At 40.0% G+C, this 14,800-nt stretch overlaps 1 protein-coding gene across 1 annotated transcript in view; it reads right to left on the reverse strand.

Moving 5' to 3' along the window:
• Positions 1–8,407: 8,407 nt before the first annotated feature.
• The window catches only part of LOC138953928 (vacuolar protein sorting-associated protein 54-like), a 54,518-nt gene continuing 48,125 nt past the window's right edge, over positions 8,408–14,800 (reverse strand). Inside the window, exon 26 of the mRNA XM_070325921.1 lies at positions 8,408–14,711. Coding sequence (XP_070182022.1) covers positions 14,612–14,711 — 100 coding nt within the window. The 3' untranslated portion in view covers positions 8,408–14,611. The remainder of the gene's footprint in view (positions 14,712–14,800) is intronic.

A 14,800-nucleotide genomic window follows, 5' to 3' on the forward strand; every position in this document is an offset into this window, starting at 1 on the left:
GTGTTCAATCTAAGGAATCTCGAACCAACTGCTGTGGCACCAAACCATACAACTGGTATCATGAGATATGCTTCATACATCATACGACAGCAATTCTCACATCTGTTGCGGCGGTGTTATTCAATCTTTAGCACTGCAATTATACCCCCAAAAGACGCTCCGTTAAAGAGTTGCCCCGACGAAATATGCACAGTTTGGCTTTATGATACAAAGTTAGCCCTTTCTTTGCTGCATCAGATTTTGACATTTAAAATATGATTCTAACGTGGCGATTGTAGAAATTTGAAGGAATGTGGGGTAACTGTGGATATCTCCAGGCGGTCTTTTTTTTACCTACTTGCTATTCATCTCATTAGTTGTCACCGCTTTATATATTTAATTAAACAACGATAACTTTTTATTTTTCGAAAGTACATCCCGGGAAGATAACGATAAAATAATAAGAGTCGTAGAGTTAAACTTTGTTTGCGTTTTATGGGGCATTATGTCATCCATGATGGCGTCAGAATTTAGCGTTTTCCGGTCATAGCACATTTAACTTTAGTGTTTGCTATGAGCACAGACTACTAAGCTTCACAAATAAAGCATGTGAGCATTGTTTGATGTACCCTTAATATCACGATATGCATTTGCTATGTTTTTACTCTGCAACAGTCGAGTTCATGGGAGTGTGCTCGTGTGTGCGCGCGCGTGTGTGTGTGTGCATGTGTGGTGTGTGTGTGTGTGTGTTTGGGGAAGCGCTATGCTCTCTCTCTCTCTCTCTCTCTCTCTTTTTTTTTCTGAGTATGTTTCCGCGTATGTTTGCCTGTTGGGTTGTCTGTCTGAGTTGTGTGTGTGTGTGTGTGTGTGTGCGTGTACGCGTTTGTGTTTGTGTGTGTGTGTGTGTGTGTTTGTGTGTGTTTGAGAGAGAGAGAGAGAGAGATTTTAGGGGGAAGAAGGGGATAGGAAAATAAATGTAAAATGGAAAGAATAGAGCAAGGAGACAGACACACAGACGGACACAAAACCCAGCAGATGCAGCAACACGCACACAGTATGATAGTGTGAAAGTGCGTTTGTTCTGTGTCAGGGCTCCCCAAAGTGCGCGTCCCTGCATCCTATACGCACTAGAAGCCGAAAACACGTTCAAGCAATGTATGGAGGGGGTCCCGGGACGCACTAAACTTTAAAAGAGCGGGTCTAGTGCAAGCACAAATGTCAATTTCACGCGCGAAGAAAATCGAAAAAGAGGTCGAAAGCGATTCAAAAGTAGCTGTGCCCGGGAAAGGTTATGCACCAAAAAGTACTAGTTGCTCGGGCAAAACCATACTTCAGCGGTGAACGAACACAGAAACACAGATCCAACGAAGCAATGTGTGACTTTTCGGCTTTTGCACCCTTGGGACCCTCTAAAATTATACAGTAGGGGTCCATGGACCCTCTAATAGGGAGCGGTGTGTGTGTGTGTGTGTGTGTGCGTGTATGTATGTGCATGCATGCGTGCGTGTGTGTGTGTGCGTGTGTGTGTGTGTGTGTGTGTGTGTGTGTGTGCGCGCATGCGTGCGTATACGTATTGCGTGCATGCGTGCGTGTTTGTGTGTATGTTAATTATAGATAACGTGTACAAAGACAATCACAGATAGAAAGCCGGGACAGAGAGGGACAGAGGAAAACAATTTTGACACATTAGAAGAGAAATGAGAGAAAAAGAACAAGTCGTGTAAGGCGAAAATACAACATTTAGTCAAGCTCAGTCGAACTCACAGAATGAAACTGAACGCATTGCATTTTTTCCGCAAGATCGTACACTCGTAGCATCGTCTGTCCACCGCTCGTGGCAAAGGCAGTAAAGTTAACAATCCAGAAAAGCGCGGTAGCGGTTGCGCTGAGGAGGATATAGCACGCTTTTCGATATCTCTATTCTTTTTAACTTTCTGAATGTGTTTTTAATCCAAGCATATCATATCTATCCCCCACCTGGTGCACTTACCTTGATCGTGGTGTGGGGGCTTGTGTGCCTTGACAACCTCCGGAGCTATGTCGGCGGGGACCTCGTGTCCCTGGTAGGTCCAACCATGCCGAACAGATCCGCGTGAGGTAGAGGCCAGACTAAAATGTGTACCCTGGTCCTCCAGGTTGGGGGTTCAGCTTAGGGCCAACAACTCTAACTGGTAAAACCGAGTGAGTTACAGAAACAGCGACAAAGGAAAACAACACTGATGTGCTGCCCTACACGCCACCAGGCGTGAAAGGCATTGAGAAATATCATATCTATATGTTTTTGGAATCAGGAACGGACAAGGAATAAGATGAAATTGTTTTTAATTCGATTTCGCAAGTTTAATTTTAATCATAATTTTCATATTTTTAATTTTCAAAGCTTGTTTTTAATCCGAATATAACATATTTATATGTTTTTGGAATCAGAAAATGATGACATATACGATGCAATTGCTTTTGGATCGTTTTATAAAAAAATAATTTTAATTACAATTTTGAGATCTTTAAATGACCAAAGTCATCAATTAATTTTTAACCCTCCACGCTGAAATGCAATACCAAAGTCGCTGAAATGCAATACCAAAGTCCGGCCTTCGTCGAAGATTGCTTGGCCAAAATCTCAATCATTTTTATTAAAAAATGAGGGTGGGTGTGACAATGCCGCCTCAATTTTTACAAATAGCGGGATATGACGTCATCAAAGACATTTATCGAAAAAATGAAGAAAACGTCGGGGGATATCATGCCCAGAAACTCTCATGTAAAATTTCATAAAGATCGGTCCAATAGTTTACTCTGAATCGCTCTACACACACACACACACACACACCACGACCCTCGTCTCGATTCCCCCTCTATGTTAAAACATTTAGTCAAAACTTGACTAAATGTAAAACAGAAAAGAAAAAAGAATGCTTTGATTCACGCTTCTCCTTCTGCCTTCATCTCCAATGTACACTTGTGTTTTACATGGGTTGGGTTGAAAACCCCTCCCTCTCATACACCAGGTCCACCCCTTCACACACACTCACGCGCGTACTCACACACACATTGCATGGTTGATTGGTTGGATTTTCCTGTCCCTTTAACAGACCTGGAATCCGAATTTTGCACTTAGGAGTACATGTATATTAATAAAACAAGTCGCGTAAAGGCGAAATTACAACATTTAGTCAAGCTGTCGAACTAACAGAATGAAACTGAACTCACTGCATTTTTACAGCAAGAGCGTATACTCGTAGCATCGTCAGTCCACCGCTCGATGCAAAGGCAGTGAAATTGACAAGAAGAGCGGGGTAGTAGTTGCGCTGAGAAGGATAGCACGTTTTTCTTTATCTCTATTCTTTTTAACTTTCTGAGCGTGTTTTTAATCCAAACATATCACATCTATATGTTTTTGGAATCAGAAACCCACAAAGAATAAAATGAAATTGTTTTTAAATCGATTTAGGAAATTTTATTTTAATAATAATTTTTATATTTTTAATTTTCAGAGCTTGTTTTTAATCCGAATATAACATATTTATATGTTTTTGGAATCAGAAAATGATGAAGAATAAGATGAACGTAAATTTGGATCCTTTAAAAACAATTTATTTTTTTTACAATTTTCAGATTTTTAATGACCAAAGTCATTAATTAATTTTTAAGCCACCAAGCTGAAATGCAATACCGAAGTCCGGCCTTCGTCGAAGATTGCTTGGCCAAAATTTCAATCAATTTGATTGAAAAATGAGGGTGTGACAGTGCCGCCTCAACTTTTACAAAAAGCCGGATATGACGTCATCAAAGGTATTTATCGAAAAAAAGAAAAAAACGTCCGGGGATATCATTCCCAGGAACTCTCATGTCAAATTTCATAAAGATCGGTCCAGTAGTTTGGTCTGAATCGCTCTACACACACACACGCACAGACAGACAGACAGACACACACACACACATACACCACGACCCTCGTCTCGATTCCCCTTCTACGTTAAAACATTTAGTCAAAACTTGACTAAATGTAAAAAACACACACCACTTTGTATATTTTCAGAACAAGAAGGGCAAAGCCCATACGACTCACATGCTTGACCTTTACATGACCTTGACCTTCAGCTAAACCTAGCAATGACATCATACACTAAGAACTGCTTTACACATTTTTCCTACCAAAATACATGTGACCTTGACCCAAGGTCAAGGTCATCCAAGGTCATGCAACACAAAGCTGTTAATTCAAGACATAGGAAGTACAATGGTACATTGGCTCTTTCTACCATGAGATATGGTCACTTTTAGTGGTTCACTACCTTATTTTGGTCACATTTCATAAGGGTCAAAGTGACCTTGACCTTGATCATATGTGACCAAATGTGTCTCATGATGAAAGCATAACATGTGCCCCACATAATTTTTAAGTTTGAAACAGTTATCTTCCATAGTTCAGGGTCAAGGTCACTTCAAAATATGTATACAATCCAACTTTGAAGAGCTCCTGTGACCTTGACCTTGAAGCAAGGTAAACCAAACTGGTATCAAAAGATGGGGCTTACTTTGCCCTATATATCATATATAGGTGAGGTATTAAATCTCAAAAACTTCAGAGAAAATGGGAAAAAATTGAAAAATAGCTGTTTTTTAGACAACATTTATGGCCCCTGCGACCTTGACCTTGAAGCAAGGTCAAGATGCTATGTATGTTTTTTTGGGCCTTGTCATCATACACCATCTTGCCAAATTTGGTACTGATAGACTGAATAGTGTCCAAGAAATATCCAACGTTAAAGTTTTCCGGACGGACGGACGGACGGACGGACGACTCGGGTGAGTACATAGACTCACTTTTGCTTCGCATGCGAGTCAAAAATGAGTGCACACCCAACATCATTAAAAAACATTAAAGAGTGCTGCGCACACTTTCATTGCACCGTTGTTTCGGTATGATGAAAACAAAAACCCACTGCATTTTCTTTTCTTCACTTTCTTTTTTTTATTCAGTTGGAATTGTTTTATCACAGCACATGTTTACATGAGTTGAAGGTGAATTAATGACAGAATAGACACATTGCAACACGCTCTATTTCAGCATTGATAATACATGTAACAAAATTCGGGATTCTCAGATCATGCTAAACAGACAAAACAAGGTTGGAATATATAATAACACCATGAACAAACGAGGGCGATTCAAGTTTAACACATACACACACAGTTATTCCTTTCTAACCTAAAATTACTTGTCTCTCTTGCAACATAAATTGTAGACACAATAAACAAAGCACTCTGTTCACACACACATACGCATAACACAGGACTATTGAGGTCACTCTTTGGTCCAAGCACGGACATATTTACGGATGTAATAATTTGGTGTACATCTTTCTTTATTTGGTGTTTAACGTCGTTTTCAACCACGAAGGTTATATCGCGACGGGGAAAGGGGGGAGATGGGATAGAGCCACTTGTTAATTGTTTCTTGTTCACAAAAGCACTAATCAAAAAATTGCTCCAGGGGCTTGCAACGTATATTACCTTACTGGGAGAATGCAAGTTTCCAGTACAAAGGACTTAACATTTCTTACATACTGCTTGACTAAAATCTTTACAAACATTGACTATATTCTATACAAGAAACACTTAACAAGGGTAAAACTCCGTTAGTCGCCTCTTACGACATGCTGGGGAGCATCGGGTAAATTCTTTCCACTAACCCGCGGGGGGAATGTGATGGGGAGTGGATCGTGTACAAATAAAAAGGTACATAAACAGAGAGGATGGAGGATTGAAAATGTCCCCTTTTTGTCATCTTCTTCTTCTTCTGCGTTCGTGGGCTGAAACTCCCACGTACACTCGTGTTTTTTGCACGAGTGGAATTTTATGTGTATGACCGTTTTTTACCCCGCCATTTTGGCAGCCATACGCCGTTTTCGGAGGAACCCTTTTTGTCATGATGCCTGCTCAGAAATGAGTATTACAAGATGATATCAAACAAACAAGCAAATGTCAACAAAACAACACGCTCTGAAACAAGAGGCGCAGCTATAGTCACAACCTTGGAGTATATGTAATACTACATGTTTACAACATGTGTAAGGAATTGAATGTAAACAATGCAGAACCTGTTGCATCATGGCAGTTTTCATGTAAATCACATCAAATGACAAGTTGAGTCGCCAGAATTCAAATGACATGAGTAACACTGCAACACACTTATTCACTGACGTGCACATAATTATGATCAATGAAGCACACGCACACAGTAATGAGTCATTAATACATGGGTATACAATGTTCATTATCAACTGTTTGCATGCACAAACACACAGTCACTCATTCGCACGCACACACACACACACACACAGAGAGGCAACCACCTGCACTTAGGCACACTCACTTTAAAATGAGCACATCAGCATTGAAACAACAATAATATAGAGTAATAGATATAGGCACATACAATTTCACTATTATGAACCAGGCACACATATGCAGCTATCATCCAAACATATATATAGGCACAGACATTAACCATCAAGCACACACCATCATAATTAAGAATGAGGAGAATAATCACTCAGGCAAAGGCATAAAATATACAGACATATAATTAATAATTAAACATTCATCCAGGCATTTGCACATACATTAATTATCAAGCACGTCTACATAATTATGTATCAGAATGAGAATCACAGGCATAAATATACCGATACAATATTCATCCAAAACAGGCACACAAATATTAAACTATCATGCACATTTTCAAAAGTACAAGTTCAACCATCTTCAAGACACAAACACAGGCAATTGTTTAACTCCCTAGCACACCTTATCTTCTCATCAAGGTACTGTGCAATTCTACAACTGACTTCACTCACTCACTACCTCCCTCCTGTCCGCACCGTTTGATGAGTGAGGCGGCCACAAGGGACGTAACTGATTTCATATCAGCAAAAATATTTTGAGACATTTCAATCATCGCAACAGCAATGGAATGAACTTGGTAAGTTGCTAGTAAACCATTAATGCCAGTTGGATCAAGAATATGTGCATACAAATTGAAACAAATGTTCTGTTGATCGGATTAAGGGCACCGGGTCAAATTCCTATCAACTTATTACTGGCCTGCTATCCATCACCATTAAAGACAGTGCAGTATATATACCTGTATAATACAGTCGAACCTGCCCTGGCAATCGCCGCTTGGGGACGACCACCTGCACATTATTACCACCCCAAGGATCCTCGGCTTTCATGTTGTTCTCTGCCGAAAAGACACACGCTGTTTCCTTCAACATTTCAGGTTTCCTAGCTCTTGTAATTTGTTATTCTCTGTAAGACACTATCTTTAGGTTATCAATACACAGAAAGAAAACACTTCGACACGATTAATGTAGCTGTAGATTGCACAGCTGTGTTTTTAAAGAGGGCAACAACAATGATGCCAGAGAGCATCATGCGGCCAGGCTCGGGTGATGTTTAAATGCATCATCCGGGAGCCTCACGGTGATGCGTTGAGGCATCATCAGGAGCGAAAGGGTTCAATTAAAAAGACAGTGCAGTATATATACCTGTATAATACAGTCTAACCTGCCTGAGCAATCACCGCTTGGAGATGACCACCTGCACATTATGACCACCCCGAGGGTTCGTCCACCCCAAGGGTTCTCGAGGAGTCCACACCCCAAGGGTTCTCGAGGAGTCCACACCCCAAGGGTTCTCGAGGAGTCCCCCCCCCCCCCCCCCAATATAATTCACCTTTCATAAAGACCACCTGTCTAAAGAACCACCTTTTCTTGGTCCTTTGCGTGGTCATAATAGACAGGTTTGACTGTACCCACTTTTTGACAGGGCAAATGTTGCGAACCTCAGACAATAAATGTTGTGAGATCTGTTAATTATCCATGGCTTTAATTAACCCTATGTCATAGAATCATGCACTGGTGACATTCCAAAAAGATAGGTTTATCAAAGACAAAATGTAAAGACACGAAATTAAACTTTATCTTAGCCTAATGAAGCAGAGCTGAAAAAATGTAGGCTTTGGCGCTGAGCTATGGGAAACATAAAGCAAATAAACGATGGAAGGTTAGAAAAAATACATAACAAAAATAGACAGATAAATACAAAATTGTAAAAAGAAAATAGAGAGAAAAGAGCTGAGAAGCAGAGTAATCTCTGATGAACCGGTCAACCTCAATATCAAAATCTTTCTTTCTTTCTTTGGTGTTTAACGTCGTTTTCAACCACGAAGGTTATATCGCGACGGGGAAAGGGGGAAGATGGGATAGAGCCACTTGTCAATTGTTTCTTGTTCACAAAAGCAGTAATCAAAAATTTGCTCCAGGGGCTTGCAACGTAGTACAATATATTACCTTACTGGGAGAATGCAAGTTTCCAGTACAAAGGACTTACATTTCTTACAGACTGCTTGACTAAAATCTTTACAAAATTTGACTATATTTTATACAAGAAACACTTAACAAGGGTAAAAGGAGAAACAGAATCCGTTAGTCGCCTCTTACGACATGCTGGGGAGCATCAGGTAAATTCTTTCTCGTCCCAACCAATATGGGACTCCCCTTAACCCGCGGGGGGTAATATCTCATCAGTCCAGTAGACTAAATGGTTGTTGTCATTACTTCTTCTTCTTCAGCGTTCCAGAATTGTCTGGTTACCTGTGAGCTCGTTTGCCCATTTGGGTTCCCCACACTATACTCTGAGGGCATAGTCAGCTTCACCCCGCTTTTGTTGAGTAGGCATGCTGGGTATTTTTGTGTTTCCATAACCCACCGAACTCCGACATGGATTACAGGATCTTTTCCGTGCGCACTTGGTCTTGTGCTTGCGTGTACACACGAAGGGGGTTAAGTCACTAAGCAGGTCTGCACATAAGTTGACCTGGGAGATCGAAAAAATCTCCACTCTTAACCCACCAGGCGGCAGCGACCAGGATTCGAACTCACGACCTCCCGATTAGGAGGCAGATGTCTTACCACCACGCCACTGCGCCCGTCATTGTTTTCATTACCAAGATGTTGATTGTCAAGAGTACTGTTGACTTTTTCTCAAGGCCGTATATGCTGATCGCAGTAACTCAAGGTCTCTTGAGAACATACACAGGATGTTTTGATTCAAATTTCTCCAACAATAAATGTCACATATTATTAAATAAATCAAGAGATGACTAGTCTACACTGCAATAATACTGCTTTTATAATATCTATTAAGCTGTCTTTTACGAGATACTTTAAAGGTCCTTGTCTACATTTTTATACCGAAATCGCCATTTGACCATTAAAATGCAGAGACTATTATCTACAAATATCAACAATACACCCCCTTTCGATCAGGAAAGACGAAGCCAGTGTAGCCATTTGAAAATTCATTGTAGTATTCCAGCGTAGTACTCATAGTAGGATATCCTTATTTGGAAAATGCCAAGCGCAAAACTCCTCTCAAATCCCGTGCATTTCGTGCGTTTAAAAAAAAGCGTGGACAGCGCTCCAGTGTCAAACTGTTGCTGCACTTGTTTGGGCGTGACTATAAGCATAGTGACATGAATTTGATTGGTCAGTATTTTTAGGCAAAGCACATGTTCTCAGCAAACAGAAAACAAAATATTGGAAGCGTGAGTCACGCTACCCAAAAATAAAATCTATTTTTCCATATATTTTTTTTTCCATAACTTTTTTCCCCATGGTTCATTCATCATCTGACATAACTTTTTAGCGATATCTAACCATAAGATTATTGAAAAAAAGCAAAAATGTAGACGACCACCTTTAAAAAGATGAATGTAAATATAATCGACTCTGTACCTGTGGGTCTCTACCATCCATGTCTTCAATTTCTAATAAAGTTTTTTGTGCACTGCAAAATGATAAGCTGGTTACCTTTTTATGTGCATCCACATGACTTTATTTGTGACCAAACTACAGAAAACCATTACTTTGTGATTTCCAAAACTGTCCAAAGAAATGTTTATTAAACAAACTTTCATTATGGTTAAGCCAGTTACAGTTTTTTGTATGCTGCAAACTGATAAGCTATCTAACGTTTTGTGTGTATCCATAAATTTACATACTGAACTAGAAAAAGTCATTATGTTTTAATTATATATATAATCGTCAAAAGACTTGTTTGTAATCTATCTGCTATGAACATTTTTGACACATCACAAGATGGGTGAGCCATTTATCTGTTATCTGTCAAACTGTGACACACTTTCAGACAACGGAACATTTTGTATTTGTAAGATAACTAATTATACAACTGCTTATAATCAAAGCTACCCACTTACCGGGCCTTACACACAAACCAGACAAGAGCTAATTAAATGTCTTAAATGTGTTACTTAAGATCACCATTGCCTAGCTTGTTTCTGTATTTAAATTTCTACAAAATCACAGGAATATACCCAACATTGTATAACAAAATTGTAGTCATCTGGATCACACATTTGCCATAAACAGAAAAAAATGATGTGTGATTCAATTAGACTCATACGCACTTCCTTAACTCATTCGCTGCGTGTCGGAACTGGAATTCCGACACCTGTGTTTAGCGTTGGCTGCGTGCCGGTACTTGAGTTCCGACGGATATCACGAATTTTTAACGGTGTAAACGGTCCTGCTGACCAAGGGAAACAACCCCTGCAATGAACTTCTATCTGTCTACAGTAGTACCATTCACTGTAAACAGTTCCTTCCCTTAAATTGTTGGGATTAATAAAAATTTTGTTGACGGTGTGCGACCCACGTGTTTTGACTTTTCCAAGATGGCGGATCGTTCTGCTGAGACGTAGTAACTTGAAAAGAGTGCTAGAACGTGTTATTCAGTACGGTTCTGATCTTGACCTCAGTGATGATGATAGTGGAGATGATATTTTAGATTCTGGTGACGATTTTGTGCCAATGGACGATCATTTGGGTGATGATTCGGGCAATGCAAGTGTCGATCATGACATTGTGTATGATGAACCCATGACGTAGAAAGTTTTTTGTTTTGCTTCAAATTGGATATTTTGCCTGGATATGAAGACAACAAAAGGTATGTACTTTCAAATGTTTCATATATTTTCTAAAAGAGTAAGTTCCAAACTTTGCAAAAACATAAGGTATGTAAGGTTATCTTGTGTTGTTGATTTTTAATAATTTTTTCAAAATGGCTCTAAATCGCGCGTTGGCAGGGAACACAGGGGAAATTTAGACGCGCAGCGAATGAGTTAACACGCTCTTGCATCATATCATAAACAGATTTCATCTTACCAACAGTCAACCAGAAACATATATTTCACATCTCTGCGTTTACCAGTATTCTGTATAATAAATATGGAAAGTCGTCTCCAGTGTAAAAATAACAACACAACCATAAACACTCCACTCTTTTGTTCAGAGGAAACACAGTTGCTCCACCTACACGCACATAAATAAATAGTGCAACATACAACCACACACATACATAAACACATAGATGCCAATCTGTACGTTGCTCCTTACAACTTATCAGGTAGGAAGTGCAATCATTCTGTGGAATGCAGAGTTCAAAATATTGCTTTGTGAAATGTAACATCTTTTGCAACTGAGTTGTTCTTTGCAACTGGTGACAAGTGGGGGTCAGCTCACACGGACGCATTTTTCAATACAGTCTAGGGGAGAAACTGGTCACAAAGCACCTAGTACATGCCAGAGAGATAGGAGAATCACCACAATCAAAGAAAATTCCACAATCATTCAATAGATATGGAAATGTTAAGATTTACTGTGAAAATGCTAGCAAAAATGGCGACCAAAAACGGGAACGCACACTAGGAGTGTCTTTGCCGACTTACCTCCCGTTCTGTGTTGTTGATAATAGTCGTGTCTGTGCTGTTTTTGTTTATAGTATCTAATAAAACTGATGCAGTTCTTGAAATGTTGCAAATTATTGTTGTCTTTGTGAAATGCGAGAGTGTTCTGAGGCGTAATCTGCATATGGCTGATGTCACACATGGGTACCCCACGTCAATCAGAGTATCACTCCAAATGAGCTTCATATTAGAAAAGCAGATACACTACCAAAACACTGCATAACAGATCTAGAAGACTGAGCCAGAATCATTGACATTTATTTCCTGTATAAAATATTGCAATCAAATTTGTTCACGCCGTCGCACATGCAACGCAGGTTACCCTCGCCTTCGATTCAAAGTAACTCCACTCTGACTGAATTACCATCGAAACGCAGATAACGAACTGATTCGGAGATTACACGCCACACATTTATGATATTTTACACACAAATTTCAACTGTGTTGTTTCGCGATAAACAGCCATAAACAAACAAATGTGGCGCCGTCACGTCGCCTCGGAAGGAGAAACGCAGGTTACCTAAAGGTTGTTTCCGATACCTGTCTGATTTAAATCATCGTTTTTCACGAATGAAGGCTCTTTGGCAGATCTGGTGAGTTGGAAACTGTCTATGAATGTTTTATTTAATGTCAAATGCGTACATTCTTGTCGATATTGTTACCTTTGGGCTCATAAATGAAGTCATTGGTCGTGTTTTCCTAAAGTGACTTTTGTCAGCATAGAACTTACTGTGCTTCGATCATTGACTGAGAAGAATCTTCCGATGACACTAGTTCATTTCACTACGCGACTACAGATCTGCAAGGAAACTTATGGCAGGGGAAATAAGCTTAACTGAAGACGAATAAGTGGAGTAACTGTTCTTCAACGGATTGCTCTCACTGATCTAAATATTTAGATCTTGTCGTCTGCTAGTCTGCTAGTAAGAAGTCTTCGGTCGTGTGAAAGTCACATCTATTTCGACTGTGCATCGATCCGTGTAGTGAAATGTTAATCTTTGATGATTTGGCAACATAACTTCGCTAAATGTGCTTCGAGTGTATCTCCCCGTTAATCATTTGAAAACGTCCTTTAACAAGGCCATGTTTTGACAGCCCAGACGGGGAGGATCCTCGATAGCTCACAGGGTATATAATGTTTTCCGCCGTTTTTTAAAGAATCCTTTCAAATTTGCTATTCCAAAAGTACCCTATGACACTACTCGAGTGGCACAGAACATTCTCTGCAATTCCTGTCTCAGTCCGTGCAACCGTTTTGGGTCCTATCGTCATCATACAAACATACACACAGACACACAAGAATCAGCTTTAAAAGTTAGATTATGTAAGAACCATGTGAACCAGTGATTTGTTCTTATGTACATCAGATACTACAGTATTTCTGCTTTATGAAAAGCCATATTTCAAAAACAAAACTAGAGATTTGAATTTTTACCACTTTTCTCCCTTTCTGTCACCAGTACTGAAGAACAACTCAACTACATGTACATTTGTAAACAAACTCAAAAAGTCAAAATCCAGCAGTTGAATGATTTATCTTTTGTACACAAGCGATTTGTTTTTCTCCACTGAAGATGTTTGAAAAATCTACTCATAGTAAAATAAATGATTTACTTTCACCTATAAGAACTCAAGTATTGAGCATCTTAAATAGAGATGAGCATGAGAGTTTAAATAAAAAGAAAACACACCAGTAACCAGGTTAGGTACGTTTATATCAATATTTCGGCATGTAACTGCCTTCTTCAGGATGGTATGGAAAGAGTTCAATCTCCTCTCTCTTCAAGACTCATGGATGTAGCATTTGCACACTTCTGACAAAGTGGTTACCACCGGAGATAAGACTGGCTTCAAATGGTTTGGTTTATTGCTGTTACTGCAGTCAGGTTTCTCTCTCTGCAAGAGTCCTTCATTTGATGGATGTAGCATTTGCACGGATGTAGCATTCTGACAAAATGGTTACCAGGCCTGGAGATAAGACTGACTTCAAACAGTTTGCTTTACTGCTGTTACTGCAAGTCAGGTTTCTCTCACTGAAAGAGTCATTCATTTGATGGATGTAGCATTTACACACTTCTGAAGAATTAGTCATTATGACTGGAGATGGGACCAACTGCACATGGTTTTCCTTACTGCTGTTACTGCAGTCTGGTTATTTCTCTCTCACTCAAAGAAACATCGCCCGAACTACAGCAGGACTAGGATTTTGCTTTTGTCTCATAAGTTACCTTGAACAGTGAATATTGTCACTGCTGTCAGTGCAGCAGGCTTTACTCCTACAGTGGTACCTACTACGTAAGGCCCCTCAGATGAGAGGCCACCTCCCTTGAAAGGACACTTTCCTAGTGATACCTATTACGTAAGGCCCCTCATGAGAGGACACCTCCCTTGAAAGGACACTTTCCTAGTGATACCTATTACGTAAGGCCCCTCATGAGAGGACACCTCCCTTGAAAGGACACTTTCCTAGTGATACCTATTACGTAAGGCCCCTCAGGTGAGAGGACACCTCCCTTGAAAGGACACTTTCTCTTGTCCCACTGTCTATCATTGTGACAAAAGCATACCTGTCACGACAGGCCGCCTGCACTGTAAGGGCAAGTTTTGCTCGCCCCAAGGGTGTCCTTTCATTACACAGGTATCACTGTAGTTTGTTTAGCGCAGCAGTCACTGATTTGGTATTTGCCAACACACAGCCTACACCAGAAGTTTCACAATGTTCCTGATATTTTCAGTCAAACCTTTGTGATTTAGCGCCGTTTTGTAACAAGGGTGAAAGTGTGTTGTGTCACTGTGTCACCTTTGCCACACATCATCCATGGAGGGTGCAAGGTCTTCCAAACCCTGTAACGTTGCGAAGCTTCCTGCGTAGAATGTCAGGTCAGAGGTCACCAACCTGCAACACAACATCATTACACAATATTATCACATACAAATGCCATATTCTCACTTACAGTAACACATTACTAGATTTTCTTGTGCACG

This window comes from Littorina saxatilis, linkage group LG17 (genome assembly GCF_037325665.1).
Source record: "Littorina saxatilis isolate snail1 linkage group LG17, US_GU_Lsax_2.0, whole genome shotgun sequence".
Lineage (NCBI taxonomy): Eukaryota > Metazoa > Mollusca > Gastropoda > Littorinimorpha > Littorinidae > Littorina > Littorina saxatilis.